At 34.5% G+C, this 26,732-nt stretch overlaps 1 protein-coding gene and 2 pseudogenes across 1 annotated transcript; 2 read left to right on the plus strand and 1 right to left on the minus strand.

Moving 5' to 3' along the window:
- Window positions 1–167: 167 nt before the first annotated feature.
- Window positions 168–1,158, plus strand: LOC103544237 (olfactory receptor 10AG1-like; annotated as a pseudogene).
- Window positions 1,159–8,866: 7,708 nt separating this feature from the next.
- On the plus strand, window positions 8,867–9,807 carry LOC103544236 (olfactory receptor 10AG1-like). Its single transcript, XM_008511082.2, is given in 2 exon segments — window positions 8,867–9,548; window positions 9,551–9,807. Coding segments are annotated over 2 exon segments (939 nt in total).
- Window positions 9,808–24,761: 14,954 nt separating this feature from the next.
- LOC103544203 (olfactory receptor 10AG1-like) lies at window positions 24,762–25,712 on the minus strand (annotated as a pseudogene).
- Window positions 25,713–26,732: the final 1,020 nt, after the last annotated feature.

Consider the following 26,732-nt stretch of genomic DNA (forward strand, 5'->3'; position numbering starts at 1 on the left):
TCAGTTAAGCATTTTATTTATTAAATTAATTCTTTTTTTAGCAGATGACTTTATAGCTCCTGGTTTCACATCAAATCTCCCAGAATTACAGAATACAAGTGTCAGAAAGGAGTTGAGAAATTATAAAGACCAAAACAAATGTCCCAATCCAATTGTAAAAGAGGAAAATGCAGCCAAAAAATGTAAGACCACAGAGAGAAAATAATTTGAAAATTATAGAAACCAACTTCAGTATAATGATTGAATTTGTTCTCTTAGGCTTTTCTGATATTCCCCAATTCCACTGGTTTCTTTTTGGGGTATTCTTAGTCATCTATATCATTATCCTGTTGGGAAATGGCATCATAATTCTAATAACAAGAGTAGATTCCACTCTTCAAACCTCCATGTATTTTTTTCCTCAGCAATTTTTCCTTCCTAGAAATCTGTTATGTATCTGTCACACTTCCCAGAATGCTCATGGACCTTTGGACCCAGAAAGGAACTATTTCTTTTTTTGCCTGTGCTACACAAATGTACTTCTTCCTTATGCTGGGAGCCACTGAGTGTTTCCTTCTGGCTCTGATGGCCTATGACCGCTATGTGGCCATTTGTAATCCTCTGCACTATCCTCGAGTCATGAACCACAAGGTTTGTGTCCAGCTGGTGGTTGCCTCCTGGATCAGTGGACTTCCAGTCCATATAGGGCAAACATGCCAGATTTTCTCTCTGCCCTTTTGTGGTTCCAATAAAATAAACCACTTCTTCTGTGACATCCCCCCATTACTGAAACTGGCTTGTGGAGACATCTTTGTGAGTGAGATGGTGGTCTACATACTTGCTGTATTGTTTGTCACTCTTCCTTTTATGTTGATACTTGGATCCTATAGTAGAATTATCTCTACTATCCTGAAATTGCCATCAAACACGGGACAGACCAAAGCATTTTCAACTTGCTCTTCCCACCTCATAGTTGTAGTTTTGTTCTATGGATCAGCCACTGTCAACTGTTTAAAACCTAAATCCAATCACTATGGAAGAACTGAAAAACTACTGTCTCTTTTCTATGCCGTTTTGACCCCAATGTTCAATCCTATGATATACAGTCTGCGGAACAAAGATGTCAGAGAGGCACTGAGAAAAGTACTTCACAAATTTTCAGCATTGTGAGACATTTGAACCAATAAATTATTGTTTTATATAATTAATTTGCATGCAGATTTAATTGCAATCTACTGTTCACTATTTTCCTAAATTTTTAAATAAGCTAGTGGTGTAGTTCCCTTGAGTAGATTCTTATTTTCCTAGAGTTATGACAATTGTGTTCATTTATTTAACAGTTTTACTTAAGATCAGTTTCCTCTTCACTGTAAACTACTAAATGAAGATGTGTAACTAAACAAGGTGATGTGATACATAGCATATTCTATAATTGAAACCATACCTTTTTTATTCTCTTGCTGATGCCTTTCTAGACATTATCTTAACATTCTCTATTAAAGAAATAAAGCATCCTTGGATGCTACAGAGTCCATACTAAACAATTCTTTTATAGAAATAAAAGCTTAAATGCAAAGGATATATGTAGAAGAAGGACTAATGAAAACAGTGAATGGCTAATTAATGTTTATTGCAGCACTATTTTTCCAAGCAAAAAGACTAGAAAAACGAACATTTCTGTTGAGAAATATTTTAGTAAATATGGTATATAAATATAGTAGATGTTTATGGAGTTATTAAAAAGACCACGTTACACCTGTATAGTAATAGCCCCCGATAAATCACTTCTTCTCGTATCCATGCCCTTTCGTCATCTCTTCCCACCTTGACTCTAGATTTATCCGTGTGATTATCTCTGGTGAATGGGATATTAGTAAACATGAATAGTACTTGGGAATTGACTTATCTTTTTCAGCAATGGAAATCTTTCCATCACTAAGTCAAAAAGACCAGACTGAACTCCTGGACAATGAGAAGGAAAACAGAAAGAAGCCACAGCTTATATACAAACCATATAATGATAAAAATCAAATTTAAACAGAATTACCGTATGCTATTTTAACAGTTTGAAACTGTTATGTCACATACTCTACTAAATCTTTAAGCCATATATTATTCACAGACTTTTAAAATTTATCTCTTTCTATATTTAAATGTACATTTTAGTTGTTTTTCCTAGAAATGCCTACATGTGATAGACTTTCTAATTCCTTGTATGTCTGAAAATTTCTTTCACAAAATAAAACTCTCTGGTTTTAAATAAAAGTCTCTGTGCTGAGTACTATAAATAAAAGTTAAAATGGCCATTGCTAATAATATAAAGGGGAAAAATATACATGCTGTCAGATATTGAATTTGTGGATAAAAATGTATGACCTAATTTTTTTATCTACAATTCCCCAAAACAGCATATGTATCCTTTTTGAGCAAAATATTTACCAAGATAAACCAAAAGTTGTATCATTAAAAAAAAGTCTCTGTACTTAAAAAAGTAAGAAGAATATGGAATATGTTCTCTGATTACAATGTTATTAAATTTCAATTTCATTTTACTTCTGTGGGGCAGATTGAGGGGGGAATTATGAGGAAATTTCTGGGTTTGATATATATGTTCCTTTTCTTGGTTGTGATGATGGATTCTGGATGTATATATATGCAAAATGTGTCAAATTATAAGCTTTAAATATGGGTTTTTATTATGTTTCAATGAAACATTAACAAAGCTCTTCAAATAGTTAAAAAAAGCTGAAATCAAAACAGAAATTTTAAAGTAAAAAAAAAAGTGCAATCCGTTACTACTAAACTTGATCTACTAGAACTGCCAAACAAACCCTTTAGCCTGTCGTACCACGGTTCCAGAGAAAAGCATGCACCTTATAAAGAAATAGATAACATGAAGCAATAGTAAATGTAAAAATAAACTTTAAATATTGTGCTTTTATTTTAATTTCCTTAAAATGCATATGATCTTTAAAGCAAAAATTTTAACATTTTTATAACACCCAGTACAAAATTGGTATCTTAGGTCATGTGGTAACTTGGTGGCTCATGGTCAACCATTCAGTTTTTACTAAGGCCCAGTGGTAGGCCAAGAGCTCACTCTCAAAAAGGAAATTTATCCACAGGGAATGACAGGGCCTTGCTTCAATATCTAAGGGCTATGCTGTAATTCACCTATAGGGACCTGTCAAAGGTGCCAAACAACATCCCTATCTGCCACTGATACTTCAAGAACCATTGGATCTACTGTAGCAACTGGTCCAAGAGACAGAGCAGTTTACACAGTAGCCTGGAGCTGTTGAAGAGTCTTCTTTTGTTGTGGGCACCACTCAAAACTGGAAAATTTTGGGTCACTTGGTAAATAGATCAGAGTAACACACCTAAATAAGGAATATGCTGCCTCCAAAATCCTAAGAGGCTCACTAGGTATTCTGCCATTTTCTTTGTTGTACCAGAGACTAGATGTAGCAGCTTATCATAACTTCACTTTAGAAGCACTGTCTCCACATACCCCACATTAGTGGACCTCTAGAAGTTTCACTGAGATAGAAGGCCCCAGGAATTTAGTTGGATTTGTTTTTCATCCTATGGTAGAGAAATATCATACCAATGATTAGAGTTGTTGCTACCTCTTGCACACTAGGTCCAATCAGCATAGCGTCATCTATGTTATGGAGCAGGGTTATTCTTTTTTGGAAAGGAAAAGGTGATCAAGATCCCTGCAAACTAAATTATGACAGCCAGTTGGAGAGTTTTTACACCCCTGAGGTGAGAGAATGAAGGTGTATCGCTGGCCTTCCCAGCTGAAAGCAAACTGCTTCTGGTGAGCCTTAGGGACAAGTATGGAGAAAAAGATCAGCAACTACATAACAGGTACCAGAGCATGTGTTAGTTTGCTCAAGCAATGAAACTACATCTGGAACAACAGTCGCATTTGAAGTCACCACTTGGTTAATTTTATGATAATCTACTGTCATTCTTCAACATCTATCTTCTGCACAAGTCAAATAGAAGAGTTGAATGTTAATATGATTGGAATCATCACCTCTACATCTTTTAAGTCCTTGTGGGTGGCACTAATCTCTGCAAGCGCTCCAAGAATGCGGTACTGCTTTTTATTTGCCATTTTCCTAAGTGAGTTTTAAGGGCTCCCATCTGGACTTTCTCACCTTAATAGCCCCCACTCCACAGGTCAGGGAAGCAATGTAGGGATTCTGCCAACTGCTAAGTATGTTTATTCCAATTATGCATTTTGGAACCGGGAGAATAACCACAGGATGGGTTTGGGGACCCACGGGACTCATTGTGAGATGAATCTGAGCTAAAACTCTATTGATCATTTTACCTCAATAAGGCTCTACTATGACTAGAGGGCCACAGGGATATTTTGGGTCTTCTGGAATCAGTATCAGCTCACAGTCAATGCCCAGTAGTCTGGTAAAACTATGATTATTTCCTCTTCTCCTGTGCAGTTACCATGACATATGTTGATGGGTCCCTTTAGGGAAGGCTGGGAGAAAGATTAACAGTATAAACTTTGGGGTAGTGTACTGGGCCCTTCCTTAGGGGGACCCAACTCCTTTTCATTCAAGGAGTTCTGGGTCTGTAAACTCTATCAAGTTTGGGAATTACCTGATGGGCTGTGACTATCATAGTGACTTTGAGTAGATTTTGGTTCACTTGATCTGGAGAATTTTTGCTTATCCAGATCAAGGAAGAATTTAATGAACTCATCTATTTCACTTCTAGGAAAACCATGATTAGCTAGTCAACACTAGAGGTCTGTGTGAATTAGACTATTCTGATTGCTGCTTTGATTCTGCTGTCTATTTCCATGACTCTGCCCACTCTGCCTTTGGTGGTGCATGCTGCCAATTGGTCCATGACACCCTAGGATCCAATTATTACCATTGCATTTAGATTTCCCAATTCAGTGGCTAGAGTTCTCATTGTAAGTTTTGGCCTATAGTGAAGACAAGTCAGGGAGTACTTCAGGAATGCTGAATCTCCCCTGACAGATTTATTTGTCACAGTACTGGTGAAAGGTATTCTTCTGAATACTCCCAATGTGGGCGAGTAGATCTGAAATGACGCATCTACTCTAATTTTCTAATCCCCTAAGACTTTGAATCCCTTTCCCTACACTAAACCAAGGCAAACTGGACATTTCCAATTTGCTCATTATTGGCCACCTTTTGCTCAATGTTTCAACCAAGTATTCAAACAAACTCTTACAGTCCTTTCTAACTCCCTGATCTGCAACATGAAATGCAGAGTCTCTGCTTAGTAGATTCATATCAATAAATTTGGCCTGATCCAATGTTACGTTTCTTCCATCATTATCCCACACCCTTTATCTCCACATATTTTCCAAATTACTGTCTGTATAAATTAGAAAACTCAAGTAGTTCTTTTGGAATGTAGCGTACCTCCTCAGAGGTCACATTTCATACCTTACCTTTATGGGTCTATGGGGACTTGTGTCTATTTCAGTAAAATGCGAATGAAAGAGAATACCTACAATTTAATATAGAGTTAAATATATATATATATGCTTCTGTGTGTGTGTGTAATTAAACTGGTATTTCTATGTTGACCTCTTAACCCTCAGTATCTTGGAATAGAACTGTATTTGGAGACAGAGTCTTTGAGGAGGTAATTATCTTAAAATTCGGCATTCAGTGTGGGCCTTAATCCAATATGACTGTTAAACTTATAAGAGGAGGACATCAGGATATGAACATTCAGAGAGAAAGATCACGTGAAGACGTAAAGAAAAGATGGTCTTCTGCAAGGCAGGGAGAGAAAGGCTTCAGGAGAAATCAACCCAGTGAACACCTTGATCTAAAAGCCTAGCATCCAGTAGAGTGAGAAAATAAATTTCTGTTCTTTTAGCAATCCAGTCTTTGGCATTCTGTTATGGCAGCCCCAGCAGAACAGTACAACTGGCATCAGCATCTATACGTATACATGTGTGAACGTAGGTTTCTGTGTATGCGGGGGATATTTATATACATAAACATATATATGTATAAACTTAGAAGCAGATGGATGACAGCTTTCTGCATGTGTAAAGGCTGCATAGATATTGGATTGACTATGATCTTTATTCAAAATTTCTGAGAAGGACAGAAAGGGACTACAAAACTAAAAAGGAAAAACCCTTTAATCATGACTTTTCAATATTGGAGACAAAAAACATTAATCTTAATTGGTATCAATTTAATGTTTAGTTTGAAGAGTATACTTTATTGATAAATCAATTTTTTCCAAACACCCTTTTTACTGCCTCCTTTACATCTTTGTTCCTTAAACTGTAGATGATGGGATTCAGCATGTTAATGGCAATGCTGTAAAAAATTGACACTATCATTTCCCAGTCCCAAGAATAGCTGGAACTTGGTTTCACATACATGGAAAAAACTGTTCCATAATAAAGTGACACTCCTGTTAGGTGAGAACCATATGTAGAGAAGACTTTTCATCTCCCTTCAGCAAACGCAACCTCAGGATAGCCAACAGAATGAAACCATAGGAGACCAGGACAGTCAAGATGGTGACTATTTCAATAACGCCCGTAAAGTAGAAGACTAGAAGATGGTTTTTGCTCATGTCAGAACAAGAAATGGTGAGGACAGGAGGGATGTCATACAAAAAATGTCTAATTTCATTGGATGCACAGAAGGATATGACAAATGCCGCCCCTGTGTGCACCATGACTGTGTGTCTTAAATAATTGTGTTTAAAATGTTTATTCTGAGGTGGCTTACATTTTCAATAAGCTAGATAACCTCTCTGATGCCCAAGTAGACATCATAACATAAGCGAAACCGTCCAGATTTTTGTCAGCAGACAGGACATGATTTAATTTTCACAAAAGTTAATCGAGGAACAGAGCGTTCCACTAAGAAAATGGATCTACTACCCGATAGTTTAAAGAGACAAAGCAAACCATGTTGATGTGATGAAACATGACACACTTTTCTAAAGACATGGATGATCTACATCTGAATGAATTACAGAACTAAAATTAAGGAAGGCAAGACTCCACGCCAATTGTTCAAGTTCTGAAATGCAATAGATAGAAAGATTTTTTTTTTCCTGAAAGTAATACTAGACAATTAAGTGGTATTTCTCCGCAAAGCAACTCTCCCTATTATAGGGGAACTTTATGCCACTGAGGGGTTGAAGAGAAGGACAGGTCATCAACAGAGAAGGTAGTTTTAAAAATTATATCTGAATGGTTGCCAAAAAGAAGTAGTCTTCTAGAAATTAATTTGATACGTGAGAGAAGATGTTCCCCAGGGTGAGCATGACTACTTCATCTTTAAGATCAGCTAACGTTGAACCTAGCAAGAATATTATAGAATTGCGGTGACTTCCTAACACAAAAGAACTTACAAAGTTTATAGGATAAAAAAACACTTGCAGTCACATAGATAGTTTCAAGCAAATACATAAAGGTAAGCCATATTTGTGTCATTAGACTATTTTGTTTTTAGGATAGTTCTAAATTTGAAGATCAAGATACAAAGAATAAAGGAAAAAAGCATGAAATTCTGAGATATTTATCTAAAAATGAGTTAACCACTTAAGATAACTCCTGTAGTTCTTAACATTCTTAATTATAAAGTAAAATAAAATTAGACACGTCAAATAATGATATTTATAATAAAAATCTTCACTTAAGGTTATTTTGAAAACTAGTACTAATGGAAATAGGGAAATGTGAGAGAATATTTTCTCAGTTTTATTTAGTAAAGTATTAAGGTAAAAATATCAGCTGGTGGGGTGAGAAGATAGAGACGGGTGTAGCAGATTTGATGAAATAGGAAAACATATGATACTTGTTTTGGAAAGTTGGATAACAAATATTAATAAAATATAATGAGAACTGTCCAGCAGTGTTGACAGTCTAATATTGGATAACCTTAATACAAAGCGAAACAAGACAGAGTGTGTATGTGTGTGTGTATTTCTTTTTTTTTTTCAGTATCATGTATATGCTCTGGTCGTTTGCATGCATGAAGTAAATAACAATTGGGTTTAATCAAAGTTACGCTTTATTAGGCAAAATTATGAAGGTGAAATAGAGGAAGGGGATTGTACTCATTTGCCAGGGAATTATATGACAATGGATCGTAAAATCTTACATAAGTATGGAGGGAAATATGAGAAAATATTGTGACGAATAGGTCACATTTCAGGATTGAGTTGAAGATTAATTGATATTTATCATAAACTGTATAGTGTGTCATGGGGAAAGTTATTGAAGAGCATGATGGGATTAATGCTTTCCATATTTAGTATAAGCGATAGGAGAGATATATAAAGTGGAATGATAATATTGCATATATTTATTCCCTCAGTAACAAAGAATTGGTTTAACAAAATTCATTCTCATTGGGATGTAAATGGGAGGACATAAAACTCATTTTGAATAAGAATTAAATAAAAGCTTTAAGGGAAAAGATTTGGATTGAAAGAAGATGGAAAAAGTCTATCAATATAGAAAAAAATGATGAATTTAGCAAAAACAATAGAAAAAGTCTGTTTCATAGTTCCATTCAATGATAGACTGATTAGATATTATTAGACACAATAATTAGATATTATAACTCCATAATAAGCTCTAAATAACAATGGACACCTCTCCTTATCTCTGGCATTGCTTCATCCAAGTCTAAAAAATATATATTCAAATTGTATTTCTTGGACTGATTTTAACTTCACATCATTTCTTGTTTCAAATCTCTTTTCCTAGAAACAAAGTATGGTGGGAATAATTTAAAAGATTATATAAATACATTCATGCACTTACCAAGTTAATAGAAAAGGAAAATGTGGTTCAGAAATATTAACCATCTTTAATTTACTATATCTGCAGATGAAGCACAAATTAAAAACAGAAAAATCAAATATCACTACAATGTTGGAGTTTGTTCTCTTGGGGTTTTCTGATTTTCCCAATCTCCAATGGATTCTTTTTGTGATATTTTTAGTCATCTATCTGACTATTGTGCTGTGCAATAGCATTATAATACTGATAACAAGAATTAACTCTGCTCTCCAGACCCCCATGTATTTTTTCCTTAGCAATTTTTCCTTTTTAGAAATCTGTTATGTAACAGTCACTATTCCAAGAATGCTCATGGACCTGTTGACTCAGAAAGGAAATATTTCTTTCTTTGCCTGTGCTACACAAATGTGTTTCATCCTTATGCTTGGAGGCTCAGAGTGTCTCCTCCTGACAGCAATAGCCTATGATCGTTACGTGGCCATTTGTAACCCTCTACACTATCCTCTAGTCATGAACCACAAGGTCGGTGTTCAGCTGGTGACGGCCTCCTGGATCAGTGGAGTTCCAGTTGTAATTGGGCTAACATGTCAGATTTTCTCTCTGTCTTTTTGTGGGTCTAACAGAATTAATCATTTCTTCTGTGACATCCCCCCAGTACTCAAACTTGCTTGTGGAGATACATTTGTGAATGAGATCGCAGTCTATGTAGTTGCAGTAGTGTTTATCATGGTTCCATTTCTTCTGATTGTTGTCTCCTATGGCAAAATTATCTTAAAATCTGGAAATTGTCATCATCCAGAGGGAGGGCTAAAGCCTTCTGCACCTGTTCCTCTCACCTGATAGTTGTCATCTTATTCTATGGAATGGCTACTATCACTTATCTACAACCCAAATCTAATCAATCTGAAGGAATTGGGAAATTGGTCTCTCTTTTCTACACTGTGTTGATCCCAAGCTTGAATCCCATTATATATACTCTGAGGAACAAAGACATCATGGTGGCACTGAGAAAACTACTAAGTTATTAACGTTCACTCAAAGACTTGAAATTACAGAAACAATTTGCTTATATGTTTATCAAGTAGATACAACAGAAAATGTCTTCTAATTTTGTTTCTATTTTCCTAAATAATGAAAATTAATATCATCATAGCAACCTCACATTATGTTACAGGACCTTAGTTTCAGATGATTAAATTAAGGACTTCTGTATAATCAAAGCACAAATTATCTCAATTGCAACCATTTAATTCAAAGATCCATCTTTCCTCTCACTATGAACTAGTGATTTAAGATATTTCCTCACCAATACAATTATAGATGACTGAGCGTGGCATGTAACGAGGAATTGGGGTCATGCTCTGTGATAAATTTTCTTTCAGATATATTTACTGCCCTTCTCTGTACCTGTGATTGGACTCAGCTAATAAGAAAAACCAGCAGCAGCCAAGATGGTGGAATCAGGGGAATCTTAGTGTTTTCTTTGCATTTTTTCTTCTTTCTATCTATTCTTGCTGCTCATGTTGCTTTAAGACTACAAACCCTGAGAGTGTTACCTCCTCAATTATCCCAGCACTTTTTTTGTTCTCTGGTAACATCATTATTTCCCCTTGTAGCTTCTGGTTTTACTTTGTTACTATCTATTTAGTATTAGAAGGTTCTGGAATTTTCACTATAGGCTATGCATGTCAATGTACAGTGACTTGAATATTGGTCCCTCTAAATATATGCCCTTCCAGAACCTGTAAGTGTGAAGTTATTTGGAAAAAAAGGCCTTTGCAGTTTTAATTAAGTCAACAATTTTGAAATGAGATCATCCTGGTTGAAGGTGGGCACTAAATTCTGCAGCCAATGTCCTTATGATAAAGAAAGGCAGAGGAAGTTTAGAAAATAAATACAGAGACACAGAGAAGAACATCATGTGAAGATGGAGGCAGGGATTGGAGTGATGCATCATGAACCAGGGAAGGTCAAGTGACACCACAAGCTGGAAGAAGTAAGAAATGATTCTTCCTTAGTGTGTTCAGAGGGAGTGAGACTGCCAACACTGTGATTTTGGACTCTGGCTTCTAGATCTGTGAGAAACTAAATTTTTATTGTTTTAAGCCACTCAATTGTGGTAATTTGTTGCAGTAGATCTAGCACAGTAGTATACCATGTAAATAGTCTTTTCATTAAAGTGCTTTTATACTAATTTTCTGGAATGAATTCTGTGTCTTTTGGGGGCAGCAATTTGGCATTGTTTTCTGTTTTTAATTTTTTTTTTTTGAGGAAATTTAACCCTGAGCTAACATCTGCTGCCAATCCTCCTCTTTTTGCTGAGGAAGACTGGCTCTGAGCGAACATCTGTGCTCATCTTCCTCTATTTTATATGTGGGAGGCCTGCCACAGCATGGCTTGATAAGCAGTGCGTAAGTCCACACCTGGGGTCTGAGCCAGTGAACCCCGGGCCACTGAAGCAGAGCATGGGAACTTAAACACTGCACCACTGGACTGGCCCCAGCATTTTTTTCTTTTGAAAGAAAAACTAGAATATTTATCCTTTTATTCTAAAAACTGTAATAATAAAATTTCATATTGTAGAAATAATATTGTCCAAGAATGATTAGTTCATATGTTTGTTTAAGAGTGTTTATTAAACATGTATTTGCTCAAGAATGTTTATTAAAAGATTTTTTTTAGGACAGTTGCAAACCATCAGTAAACTGATTGGGGTCTCCAGAGTAGTGTTAGATCTTACACAGCATATCATAAAGTCCAGTGGTCTTATCTTGACCAAGAGTCAAATAGGAGGCGTCCAGACATTCCCAGAGAAAAATACAGGACTTTTCCAGGGCAGGTGTATATCAACTTTATCTCCATAATGGTAACAATTAAACTCAATACTTGTTAAGTTATTGCATTAGTTTTTGAATGCTAAATAACAAATAATCACAAATTTAGCAGCTTAATACAACACAAATTTATTATCTCACTGTTTCTAAACGTCAGAAGTCTGGCATGGTGTGGCTTGTATCTCTGCTTAGGGTCTCAGAGCCTGAAATCAAGGTGCTGGCTATGCAGAATTCTTGTCTTGGCTCTGGGGAAGAATGTTTGATGCTAGGTTCTTGGAAGAATCCAGGTCCTTGAAGTTGTGAGACCAGATTCGCTTTCCTTGCTGGATGTCAGCTAGGGACAATTGTCAGCTCCTAGAAGCCAATGGCATTCTATGTCTCCTGCCTTCTGCCATTTCCCTCACCTTGAATCTCTGATATCTCTGGATATATCTTTATCTATCTATCTGTCTGTCTATCTATCTATCTATCTATCAATCTATCTAATCTTTTTTCTATCTCTGGATGCTATACTTATATTTAAAGGACTTATGTAGTTATATTAGGGATAGCCTCCCTAATTTAAGCTCAACTGATTTTGGACCTTGATTACATCTGCAAAATTCCCTTACAATAATGCCTATGTGATTGAACAGCAAGGAAGAGTTGTGTGTATAGCAGGGAGCAGAAATGTTTGGCCATCTATAACTGTAGTTACCACAGTTATAAAATAAACAATTTCAAAAATCAGAAGAAATTATAAACATATATAAAAACAAAAATTAAATAAAATATTAAAAATTAGAACTTGCTAAATTTGATGGAGCAGTACTTTGAAAAACAGAGCCAAGTACCCTGGGACAAGTTGTACTGAGGGAGGACAAGGCAAACATGATCATACCTAAGAAGATGAGAGAAAATATGATCCAAGGAACTGATGTTATTTGTTTAAAATCTAGGAGAATTTTCCATGTATAACGTTGAAACTACAAATAACAGAAAGAAATGCACAATATTCCAAGAAAATGTGAATTCTGTATGTAAATATGTAAATACATATATATATATATATATACATTCATAGTTCCAGTAAAAATCACAATTGCAACCATGACCAAATCAAAGTTTTGCATTGCTCAATATTTTAAAATCATTTAATTCAGTTGATTTCAAGAGTATTGTATTCAATGATCACTACAAGGTAGATATCATTTTAGGGGCTTGATATGTTTTATCACAATAATAAATTGTTGATGACAAAAATAATAATAATTTTACAGTCAGGATTGTGTTAGCTAAAAAAAGAAAAGTAATAGATCACAGTAAATAAAGCATGCACATGTAATGGTGGGAGAAGCCTAATATGGCTATATTCCAAGGCCCAAGTAGAAGAATCAAGGGAAAAACATTTAAAAGGGTAGAGAAATGAAAGAGTCTCACACGCACAATTTTGGGTTTGAACATTCTCTAGTGAATATTAGTGGACAATTAAGTGATGCTGCTTTCTCAAGGGCATTCTTGTTCCCCGCCAAGATCTGGTATGGGTGGAAAGGTGGATGGCCAAGGTACGTGAATCCAAAGGGTGATTGTCCAGAAGGATGGCTTTGGCCAGAATGGCTGGAAAAACTAGTTAGAGTGAGTGGTAAACAGAAGTATAAAGTTAAATATTAAGGTGGTAAGTGGAAAATAAATAAAACCAATAGAATAAGAGGAATGTTTTTATTTAAAGAGAATTTTGTATTTTGAAAGCACATATAGCCTGAAATAGATATGACATTCAGTTATGAGAAAAAATATCAATCTCTTATTAAAACAAAAGTTTCGTACAAGTATATAGATAGATAGGTAGGTAGATAGACGTAAGCATACACACTTAAACTGTTCTATTGAGGGGAAAAAAGAAGCTATAACTAAATCTAGAAGAAAAAGTATAGCTTATTTTATGTTAATAAGAATTTTGATTTTCTATATTTAATTTAGAAAACTGTAAGACTCTGAGAACCAAGATTCAATGGATACTCAACATGTAAAGTTTTTATGTTCAAACTTTGCACTCAAATCAAAGCTAAAGATTTGGATTTCTCACTTTGATTGCAATAGGGGAAATTGAAAGCAAAATTTATACTAAAACACTTGGGTGATCATAGAACCCTATATAAGTACAGCATATTTCTGTTAATTGATCAGGTAAATAACTGAAACTTATTTGGACCAAATCCCTTTTAATAATCAAAATGCTGGTTTATCTTTATTTATTTACATATGCTTTTATGATGCACTACAGAAAATAATGTATACTATGTTAAGGGAGATTAAATCTATAATTTTTCCCAAAATATACAGCTTTCTAGAAATGTTTTCTTATTCAGAATGGTAGAATTAAAATAGTAATTTACAAATGTGGGACTTCTCATTTCTTAGTCATCTTTCGATTTTTTTCCCTCATAGGATGGTTTGTTGTATCTTAAAATGAGAACTAAAAACTTCAAGCCAACATTTCAGTGTGTGATCCTTTGGGCAACTGTCTAATAATTATACTTTATAGTAATTAATATTGTTCAGTTTGGATTTTCATATGCTTCATCTCTGATATATTATTAAAATAAAATTTTAATGAGAACAACTAAGTAATGGTAGATAGTGAGTCACTGCAGATTACATGGACTGGGCAGAGTTCCTGAAATCATATCATCTATGCAATGTATTCCGTTATTAACTAGCCAACCGATAGGTCAAAAAACATTTATTGAATATCTACTGCATGATGGGATATGGTAAATGAAAGATCTTGAAATATAATGCCTGGTGGTAATTATCTTTGTTTGATTTTGATAGATGAAAGAAACTGAAATACAATTTCAGAGCAAAGTTCATGCAGAATAAGTACTATAGGTAAGGAAAGGCATATACTGTCCTTGCAAAAAGTTCCATGGAAGAGTTGCATTACCGAAAATTATACTTCCCAGTCCACTGGGAATTGTGACAGATATAAAAGTTTCTGCTGTAGGATTCTGTTTGTTATTACATGGAGTAAAAAGACTCACATTGTTCTATCCACAAACAAAAAATGAAAATGCATATTTCTAGAACGCTTCAATTCTATTAAAATACAAACCTACTAGTGCATGTTAAATGTGTTGATATGTTTAGGATTTAGCAAACACTCACTATTGGACTCAGTTTTGCTCTTTGATGTTAGGCTATAAAGTGCTGGAATTTGAATGGAGATATGACACGTTATATTACTAATTCCTCAAACTCCTCTTGACAATAGAAAACAAACCAAAAGGATAAAAGACTAATTTCATTGTTTTTACTGATGGAGCACCAAAAAAAAAAACCAGAAGCAAATCTCACTCTAATAATGGAATTTGTTCTTTGGGGATTTTGTTGTATTTTCAAACTCTGAGTATTTCTTTTTGTGAAGTATTTCTTGCTTATGTGATAATCTTCATGGGAAATGGCATTATTATTCTCATAGCCAGAGTTGACCAGGCTCTCCAAACCCCCATGTATTCTTTTCTCAGTAATTTTTCCTTCTTGGAAACCTATTATGTATCTATCACTCTTCCTAGAATACTCATAGACCTTTGCACCCAGAAAGGAAATGTGTCTTTTTTTGTCTGTGCCACAAAAATATACTTTCAGTTCATGCTTGGAAACATAGAATGTTTTCTGCTGACTGTGATGGCCTATGACCACTTCATGGCCATTTGTCACGTTCTGCCATATCCTCCTGTTATGAACCACAAGCTCTGTATCCAGCTGATGATGACTGGTTCTTGGATCAGTGGAGTTCCTGTTGAGATAGGGCAGACCTGTCAGATTGTTCTTTCTGTCATTTGTGGATCTAACCAAATCTATCACTTCTTCTGTGATATCTCCTCGATTCTCTAGTTGGCCTGTGGACACACTTTTCTGAATGAGATGTTGGTCTTTACAGTTGCTGTGCTGTTTGTTATTATCCCTCTTCTGTTGATATTTGGCTACTGCACTAAAATCATCTCCACCATCTTGAAGTTGCCATTGGCAACAGGAAGATCCAAAGCTTTCTCCACCTGCTTATCTCACATCATGGTTATGGCTTTATTCTGTGCATCCAGGATCGTTACATTTTTATGACCCAAATCCAAACATTCTTCCAGAACAAATTTCTCTCTCTTTTCTATACCATTGTCACTCTGATGTTTCACATGATATACAATTCTGAAGAATAAGGATGTCATAATGGCCTTGAGAAAATGCTTACTTCAATTTTTAGTGCCTTCGTCCCTGATTTGAACTTATTACCTGTTTTCCCACTTAATTCTGCTGTTGTCTAATCAGAAGTTATCTTGTGGTTTACCTTGCTGCCTTAATATGGATTGATTATCATTACTTATTCTTGAACTTGCCGTTTTACATTAGAATTCCTGATATTAGACTTATATCCCGAGTGGTATTTACGATAAACGAATTTTTCAGTAAATCTCATATTTAGTGAACTAGTCTGTCAGCCCAAATTCACTGCCAGTTTGAGACTGTTTACTGAAAACTGCAGTCTCTTTTATCTTGTAATTCATGTTCCAATATCTTTTCCATGAAATTATTAGTGTATATCTTGGTTCCTCTCCCATTTATTATCATTTACGTAAACAAAAGATTTCATATGGAAAGCCTCTAGAGCATATTTGTCGAATGACTACAGAACATGGACGCACTTGAACATGTAAAAGGTTATACCACAGAACAGTGTAGAAAAGATGGTCTTTTAGTAAATTATCTTAATTTAATTGTATAAAAATGAAGAACTTGACCCTTACTTCATATAATTTATAGAGAAAATAATTCCAGATAATGTGTAAACCTAAATATGAAATACAACATAATGAATCTTTCAAAGGTAATGTATATTAACCTCATGACCTTGGTGTAAGAAAAATATTTTTAATAAATTTATTAACTATAGTGCACAACACTGATAAGTTGAACTGCATTGACTTGGAAGCACTCTTCATGCAAAGCAGCTGTTCAGAGTGAAATTTTTCAACAGCGAGGGTTTAAATACATCATATATAAAGAAGTTCTGCAAATCAAAAAACAAGGAAAACTAGGACGAAAATTGACAAGAAACTTAAAGAGGGATTTCACAAAGAGGATAATCTGGATGGCTAGGAGAAAAAGAAAATAACTCATTAGTAACAGTGAAATGCAAATTATCCCTACTGAGAGCTTTGACACACTAATCAGACAGATGAAAATTAAGAAAAAACACCCAAAAAACTAACCACACTAGATGTGTAAAGGATGTGAATTAATGGCAGCTTTTATCACATGCTGGTGTTTGATTTGGTGCACCACTCTAGCAGACAGCTCGACTTTACCTGGAGGATCTTACTCCTAGGAATGTAGCAGCAGAAGTGCATGAGTATGTTTGCCATCAGACATGTCCAAGAATCTTCAACTTTGCATCATTCATAATGCCAAATTCTTATCAAATTAGAATGGAAATGACTGTGATAACTGCACACAGAAGAAAACCAGAGTGATAAAAATGAATAAAGCACAATTACATACATGTGGATGAAGCATATTTTTGAGCCATAATCACACTGTCCATATCTCTGCACATCCTCTCACTTAAGGTTAAAAGACACTATTTGGAATGCCCATTTATTATAAATGTATATATACGCATATAAATATATATATTCCATTGTTCCCTCTATTTCCTAAATTTTCACTAATGAATATATCATGTTTATAGTGAAAAGAAAAACCTGATACTCTATAATTTTTATGTCATGCTTCTATTTTTTCCTGAAACTAATTCAGAAAAATAAATTGCCTTTTACCTCAAAAAAAATAGTAATCAATAACAAAAATATGGTTCAAGACTGGGGATACTACGCAATCATTTTGAAGAAATGAATGAAAACTTCTATAAATAGACATACTTAAAGCCAACGTGCATATGATTTCCAACATTTAAAACAAATGAACAACTTCCATTTCTTTTTAAGATACCCTGAGTCACAGCATACCAGTCTTCTTGTTGCAAGCACTAGAAAAATTTGGATAAATTATAAAATTCATATTTTGGAGGTATCATATAGCTGCGGGAGAAAAAGAATAGATGACAATACCAAACTTAAGACTCATTAAGTCAAAGAGAGACAATGGACATGATTATTCACAATCGGTTGGTTTACAACTTTTGTAAGTACAAACTTGTTGCAATAGCACATTCCTGCATAACTTCAAATGTGTGCCAGTTTATTGATTGATTCAAAGAATAAATATAATTGTGATATTAGTCAATGGTTCCTTCTTCCTCTCTGTATATATAATTACAAAGTTAGTGGAGGTGCACACAGCACGCAGAGTGAAACATAGCAGTAAATATCTTCCCTACGTCTGCCCACAAACCTGCACACAGGTAATGAACACACTCCAGGCCATACCTGTTTTTCTAGGGTTACCTTCTTTATTATTTCTACCTGTATCTGTGGTTTCAGGCAACTTTTCCTGAATAAAACCCTCCTGTCTTCCCCACTTAGTATCCTACCACAAGATAATTATTTTATTCCCCCATGCACAATAAAATAAAATTTTCTGTCAATTATTTGTAGGAAAACTGCCTGACAATATAAACTGTATAATAAGGACACATATGCTCAAGATCATCAAGTGATAGAAGGGAAATGAAGGGTTGAAATCGGCAGTTGAAAGTGTGTGGGGAAGACAATTTCTGATACAATTCTCCTGAGGTGTGATAGGGAAAAATCATAGAGAAGTACAATAGGATTGTGAAGATACATAAGCAATTAAAAGTGAGATACTATGGCAAAGATGTGGGTCTATCCCTGAGTTGCCACTTTTTCCAGTGTCTGTGCTGAGCAGGAAATAGCTTATTTGATCCTGGACTGTAGGCAGGAAGTATATGGAATGATGTTAAAGGAAATTTCAAGGGAGTTTGTACAGTGATAATCCATAGGATCTAAACTAAGAAAGGGGGAAATACATAAGTAGTAACATTATTAAATTAGAAGCAATTGCAGTGTTCATGAAAACCAATCTTGATATCCTGATGCAATTTAAAGAACAGGCATGGTCCATGAAGGTAAAATAAAAATCACATGCTAAATTTCCCCTTTCCACAGATGAAACACCAGGAAAAGACACCAGAAGAAAATCTAACTGAATCGATGAAATTTGTTCTCTTGAGCTTTGATGATGTTCCCCATCTCCAGTGGTTTTCATTTGGATTGTTCTTAATCATCTATATCATTATCCTAATGGACAATGGCACCATATTTCTAATAACAAAACTGGACTCTGTTCTCCAGACGTCCATGTATTTTTTCCTTGACAATTTTTCCTTTTTGGAAATCTGCTGTGTATCAGTTACTGTCCACGAATATTTTGACCCAGAGAAGAACAAGTTTTTGAGTCGCGCACACTGCATAAATGTGCTGCATTCTTGTGCTGGGGGCCACAGAGTGCTTCCTTCTGGCAGTGATGCTTATGTCCACTACATGACCATTTGTAACCCTCTGTACTATATTCTAGTCATGAACAAAAAAGTTTGTGTCCAGCTTGTGTCTACTCTAGTCCAAATTGGGCTGACATTTCAGATTTTTTCTTTGCCCTTTTGTGGTTCTAACCTTATCAACCACTTCTTTTGTGATATTCTCCCAATACTCAGGCTAGCCTGGTGGGACACCTTTGTGAATGAAAGGATGGTCTACATAGCTGCTGTGTTATTTGCTATGATTCCATGTCTGTTGATACTTATCTCCTATGGCAAAATCATCTCCATAATTCTTAAACTGCCATCAGCTACAAGTCGTCCAAAGCCTTCTCAATCTGTTCATCTCATCTTATGGTTGTGGCGTTGTCCTTTGGATCAGGCTTTATTACTTATTTAAGACCCAAGACCAGTCACTCAGCAGGAACTGACAAAGTGCTTTCTCTTTTCTGCACTATTGTGATTCCCATATTTAACAGCATTGTATAGTCTAAGGAATAAGGCAGTCATTATCACACTGAGAAAATTGCTATGTAAGAAATTTACTTCATTAAAAAATGAGCTATACTTGCAGGAATTAATTCCCTTATATTGGTATTGAAATTTCAATAGACATTTGTATTAAACAATGTTTACCTGTCTATACAATTGTAATTCTTTCCAAATTAAAAATTACTTGTATTGTTTTAATGCCTTAAATACACATTTATGTACATGTCATCAAACAGCAAATCATTCTATTGGTAATTCTATAATGTCATTGTGCAATGTCCTCTCTCAGTAAGAACTTTTGACAAGGATTAATGTAAAAACTTCCACTGTGATAGAGACCCTGTTGTATCACTTATTGGAAACCATATCATTCATTTCCATCGAACTGTAACAGCCATTTGAAGAACTACGTATGCAATGGACATTAAATACATATATATAAATATATATATATTTTAATTTTGGTCTAGCGATGGCTCTACAAAAAATCATTTTATAGATTAAAAGAGCCACCTTTCCTTAGGAATGTAGTGTTATAAATGATTTTGGTAAAGAAATAGTAGTGAATACTAAACATGATTTATGTTTACATCAATTAAATATTTCTATATAATATGGTCGCATGATTTGATAAAAATAAATGCTATTATTAAAATATTTGCATATGATAAGACAAGAGAAAGTCATGGGCATATTTTTACAATACATTTTCCCAGTGATGATAGTAGTGATGATAAATTTGAGGAAAGGAAATAAATTTTCATAAATATATCTGCTATGAAAACACAGAGATCATACACAGAATTGTATACCACATACACACACATTGGAAATGATCAGTAAAAATATGATAATCAATGATAATTGTGGGTATCTCAGAGTAAAATATTCTTTTTTCTACTGATATTTGTAGTTTATTACAATAAGTCTGTGTTATTCATGTAATTATGAAAAGTAAACAATAAATCTGTAATCATTGTGTATCAAGAAAATCATTATGGACAATTGCTTGTTTTGATACAATTAATCATAGTTATTTTTAATACTTGTGCTTATTTATTGAAATATTTGTGTATGTGGGTAACACATCTCTAAGGAACCATGACCTGTCACTACCACTTAAGGTTGAAAAAGAATGTGGTGAAGCTCGCACCTGTTATTACAACTTTAGCCCATAAGTGAAAAAGTGAGTTCTAATCACATGTATATATGGGCCTATCAGAAACCATAAAAATATTATGGGCATAATTGGAGATAAGAAAAGAATACAAGAAGGAGAAACATAAAACAACAACAAAAAAATCCAGGAAAACTTTCAAGCAGAAATTGGCTAACTCCTGAGCTATGAGATGTGGAATGGAGTCAGACAGATATTTTGAAGTTCTTTCATTTTCATTGGTCCTCCTGCCTAATATAGGGAAGAAAAAGTTGAGAAGGAAGAGATAACTAACAAAGGGAAAAACATTTATGAAATATTAATTGCTCTAATGGATATGAACTAATCTAACTCTTTATAGAAGAGCAAATAAGAGCTATGTTCTTAGAGCCCTGTCATTATTTTTTTTGCTAGATAATGATGTCCCATAGCCCCTAAAAAATCTGTGAATAGTATCAAAAATTATTTTCTCATTTATCTAGACAACTTATAAACAAAAATCTGAGGTAATCACTTCTTCCAGTGGTAATAATATGCCAAAAGTTTTTGTACCACCAACTTTTTAAACACGATGAATATATACAGCTAATATATGTGTTTTGTAAATTATCAATATCTTTGTCATCAAGATAATCTTTTGTTCCTATTATTTGAATTGTACTATTCCTGGAACAATTCAGAGTTCTAAAAAACTTACTTTTATTCTTTATAAACACAGACATTTATTTATGTAGGTACTCACTTCTGTGTGTGTTTGTGTATACAAGTTGTGTGTGCACTTCAGAGAACAGGAGTGCTTTCCTGGACAGACACCAAATGATAAGGTGAGAGGCGGAGATCAGCAATATGAGTGGAAACTTTACACAGCTTGGTTTTGGGAAGGAAAAATTGAATGTATTTACAATTTAAATTTGTATTTGTAGCTGTGGATTCTTGGCTGTAAAATAATATGCAGGTGTAATGGTAGACAATCTACACATGTGGACACAGAATAATACAATTAGAAGATAAAAGGAAGGTGATCTTACGGACTAAAGTAGAATTAGGAAAAAATAAATTATATAAATCATGGAACAAAGTTTCTGGAAAGATAATGCTGAAAGTTCAAAGATGTAGAATTGCTGAAATTTGCCATAATAAGCTGTATGCACAAAAGGTACACATATATATGTATGCACGTTTACCTTCTGAAGGTATGGCAGATGATAGAAGATACGTAAATAGATAGATAGGTAGATAGATAGATAAATAGTTTGTATGTACATGTGCACAAACACATTTGTTTGCTTAATTTCTAGATGGTTTCATGCAACTAATTATATTTCTGATGGTTATAGTTGTCACATACATATACTGATATATATGATATGTCTTTGAGGGGCATTATTCTAAGGAATCCAAAATATTTGGCAAAACAGTGAGCCTCTTAATTACTAACTAGGCTGCCCTATACATTTAGTTTCTATATCAAAGGTACATGTAAACATTAGAAAACTATTTTATATCCTACATAAAATAAAAGGAAGAGATTTCAGAAAATCTTTGCCCTTTTCTCTTTAAGTGAGGTCACATTTACAATAGTAAGTAAAATAAGAAAATTAACAAACTGTCTGATTTCTTTCAGTGTGATAAGGAATGATAATTGGAAATTTATTAGAAAAATATAATTAATTAATTAGAAAACATTTCTAGAGGCTGATACTTTGAAAATCAATTTACTAGAAGCAAGAAGAGATCATAAATATGAGAAAATAGTATGATCTATGGAGAATTGATATAAAGCTAAATTATGTTCCACGTCTACAAATAATAACAGCCCCTGGAAGCCCAGAATCCCGGGTTTTTTCATGCATAACTTGAGAAGCCAAAGCAGAATAAACTCTGCCCAAAGATTTAAAAGTACAGGGAAATCTGGAAGCTGTTATGGAAGGATTTTCAATGACATTAAGTTAATGCCAGAATAATTTCCATGTTTAAATATGTAGGCTTCGTTCTCCAGAAAACTAGATTTTGACAAATGCCTCCTTCTCCAACATTCTTGAGTTTTCCAAGACTCCTTGGAACCAAGATCATGATTATATTTCTGTGAGATAGTGATATTAGGCATTATTACCACTTTACAGGCAGAGTAGTTGATACAAAGGATAGTTTACTTACTCAAGAATGCTCAGCTTAAAGTAAATTAGAAATAAAAATCGGTTTTCTTGATTCCTAAACTAATGCTCTTTTCATTATACCATGTCATGTGCTTATCTAAGAGCAGAAAAATAGCCCTCCCACAAATATTGGAATTATCTTCAATACCATCATTATTATCACCATGAAGAATGCATTTAATTTTTGATACATGCAAGAAGATATGTGAGGTAGATTACAATATTTACACTCATACCTACATACAAAAACAAAGATGTTATAGGGCTGTCATGTTAACTGATGGAAGGTTAAAGCATAAGCCCTTGAAATGAAAATTCTAATTTATAAACCAAACTTTACAATTAAAATGTAAGCCCTTATAAAGAGAAACTAATCTGAAGAGGCAAAATATTTACAAGCATAATTAAATCTATAAAGTGATATGATTGTTAGATAAATGATACAGTCTGCAAGTATTAACAGAAATTTTTAGAAATAGAGACTGAGTATCCCAAGTTGCACATTCAAAACAGAAAAGTGAGTGTTAAGTGCAATGTTGTTAAATTCCTCATCTTTTTTGCCTGTTAGGATATCTATGATTGACTAGTTCTGGATTTTATCTGTACTCTTTGGTAAATTTCAAATAAATAAGAGAAAGATACAATGGGCAAGATTAGTTACAGTCATATTAAATTAAATACAACTTGTAGGTACATGGTATTAGGCATCTGCATTTTGTGTACGTTATTATTTGTGATGCTAAGTAATTAAGCGTGAATCTTTGTTTTAACTTTTTTCTTTCTCCCTTTCTAAATTTCAAATGTGTTCTTTTAAATTAATTATAAGAAAAGTCATATATTTGTTCATTGCATCTTTGATAAATCAAGTAAGCTATAGCAAAGGATTCTGAGAAATTGGAAATGCATTTCAGAATCCAGTATGAAGCACAATGATGAAACATATTTAAAGCAGGATGATAGAACCAGGTCAGATATTTGATATTCAATTGCCATACACTCTGGGCAGAAGTGGGAAAAAATGATCCAGTTGTTCAGCTTCCTCTAGATACACATGGAAACATTTTCTTAATTCATATTGAGAAAGTGGGTGCAACTAAAGATTTTCATTTTGTTTTTAAATTCTTTCATAATTAAATATTTGATTTGTAATTTAGTTTTGTGTTTACTCCCTCAACACATACCTAATGTAAACTTACCATGAAAAAGTGAACGTGTCATGAATATAAACGGGAATGCCTGCATAATATTTTTAAATATTTGACAAATTGTAAAGGCAAACCCCATTTCTTCTATAAATTCTTAAACACAATCCTAACAGTTTAAATTATCTGAGCATTTTAAAGGTAGATAAGTTTATAATATGTTGTGAAAAAGAAGATTTGTCCTAAAGACTAGCGACTTTGAAAATTGACTAATTTGCTTATGAAAGATGAGATCATAAGTGACTTTGGCCAGGGAATCTAAAATATATCATAATTGTAGATAATTACACCATGATTGTTAATGATTACACCATCACTAAACATGGGTAGAGTGAAATTTAATTGTATTTCCGTGATAGCTATGTGACCAATGCATTGAAGAGCTACCTTTAAGATGCTCACGCTGGGGGCCTGTCCAGTGGCACAGTGGTTAAGTGCACACGTTCCACTTCGGAGGCCCAGGGTTCTCCAGTTTGGAACCCAGGTGTGGACATGACACTGTTTGGCAAGCCATGCTGTGGTAGGAATACCACATATAAAGTAGAGGAAGATGGGCATGGATGTTAGCTCAGGGCCAGTCTTCCTCAGCAAAAAGGGGAGGATTGGCAGCAGGTGTTAGCTCAGGGCTGATCTTCCTCAAAAAAAAAAGATGCTCACACTGTTCTCTTGAGTAATAATTTTTTCAGTGCTACAATCACATCCTTGTTCCTTAAACTATATATCATAGGGTTAAACATTGGAGTCACAATAGTGTAGAAAAGAGAGAGCATTTTGTCAGTTCCTGCAGAGTGATTTGATTTTGGCCTTAAATAGGTGACAGTAACAGAGCCAAAAGATAAAACCACTACTATGAGATGGGCAGAAGAGGTGGAGAAGGCTTTGGACCGACCTGTGGCAGAGGGTAACTTTAGGATGGTGGAAATGATTTTGACAAAAAAGTCAAGTATCAATAGAAAAGAAATCATGCCAAACAATACAGCAGCTACATAGACAAACATCTCATTGAGTGAAGTGCCCCCACAGGCCAGATTGATTAATGGGGGGATGTCACAGAAGAAGTGGTTGATTTGGTTAGAAGCACAGAAGTGCAGTGAGAACACCTGACATGTTTGTTCTATCTGGATGGGAATTCCACTGAGCCAGGCACCAATAGCCAACTGGGTGGACATCTTGTGGTGCATGACAAGAGGATGTGCAGAGGGTTACAAATGGACACATAGCAGTCATAGGCCATCACTGCCAGAAGAAATGCCTCTGTGGTTCCCAGAACAAGGAAGAAGCACATTTGATCGGCACAGCCCAGGAAAGAAATGCTTCTATCCTGAGTCCAAGGGTTCACCAGAATCCTGCGAAGAGTGACAGACACGTAACAGATTTCCGGTGAGGAAAACCTTGCAAGAAAAGAATACATGGGTGTCTGGAGAACAGAGTCTACCCTTGTAATTATTATGATAAGACCATTTCCTGTTAAGACGAATATATAGATGAGAAAGAAAATTCCAAATTCGGAGCACCTGGAGGTTTGGGAGATCAGAAAATCCCAGGAGAACAAAGACCACGACTGAAGATAACTTGCCTTCTGCTGTTTGGTCTCTGGGAAGCATCTGTGAAAATAAAGAATTCAATATGTAAAGTCACTTCCTCTGCCTGAGGAGCAATTTACTGAAATATAATTAGGTACATTGTGTTTCCAAAAATCACAGTCACTAAGTGTGAGTCCTATAAAAACATCTGAATTTGATGTTGAACTGTGGTAAAAAAAATATATATATATAGATATTCATTCTTTCGCTAAAATTATCCATCAGAAAGCATTCCTAACAGAAATTAGGTATGCTGAGAGGAGGCTATATATTATTGTTACTGATAAGGCGTTATGTAATATTGTATGTTGTTATTTGCCTTTGATGATAGGAATGTCAGAATCTAATTGGAATAAAAATGAACAAAAAATAAAAATAATAAAATATTATAGCAAGTAATTTGACAATTTTGTTTCGAATGACCTTTTCCCTTGATTCTTTCTCATCTTATTTCTTTAAAAATAATTGCATTTATTCACATTTTGACTTGAGCTGTCTCAAATATTACTTGAGAGGTGGAATTATATTCAAAAATATGCTGGAGAATTGATTTTCCTGCACAAAACCTGATTTTTTTAATTCTAATAGCTGTTATATTCAGTTTATTTCAACTGAAAGGTGTCATAAAGAGCTGACTATCAAAGGGGAAACCAATATTTATCAAATCTCAAATACTGGTTTTACATTTGAGTGCTAATTCCTGAAACGCTTTTCGTTAAAGACTTAAGTAAAGGAAGATAAATCTAAAAGCATTTTCCGGTCCAGACAGAAAGCTGTGCTTCTAACTCTGATCGTATGTTCATTTTGTGTATTTCCATCCTTTTTCACTAAAGTATTCTGTAAGTTGCACATATGTCCCAATTTCTTATCAGGTTCTCCTAGAACATCCAAGTGTTTCCTGAGCTCTCTTGTCTCCCAACACACTTTCTTTCTCTGATAAACTGCTAAAATACATCTTACAAATCTTTCTGTGATACCCACAGCACACAGTTGAACTCCGCAAGTGTTTGGGTCACCCAGTGCTTGACAATTGAAAGTTAT

Source organism: Equus przewalskii, chromosome 11 (genome assembly GCF_037783145.1).
Source record: "Equus przewalskii isolate Varuska chromosome 11, EquPr2, whole genome shotgun sequence".
NCBI classification, from domain to species: Eukaryota; Metazoa; Chordata; class Mammalia; order Perissodactyla; family Equidae; genus Equus; species Equus przewalskii.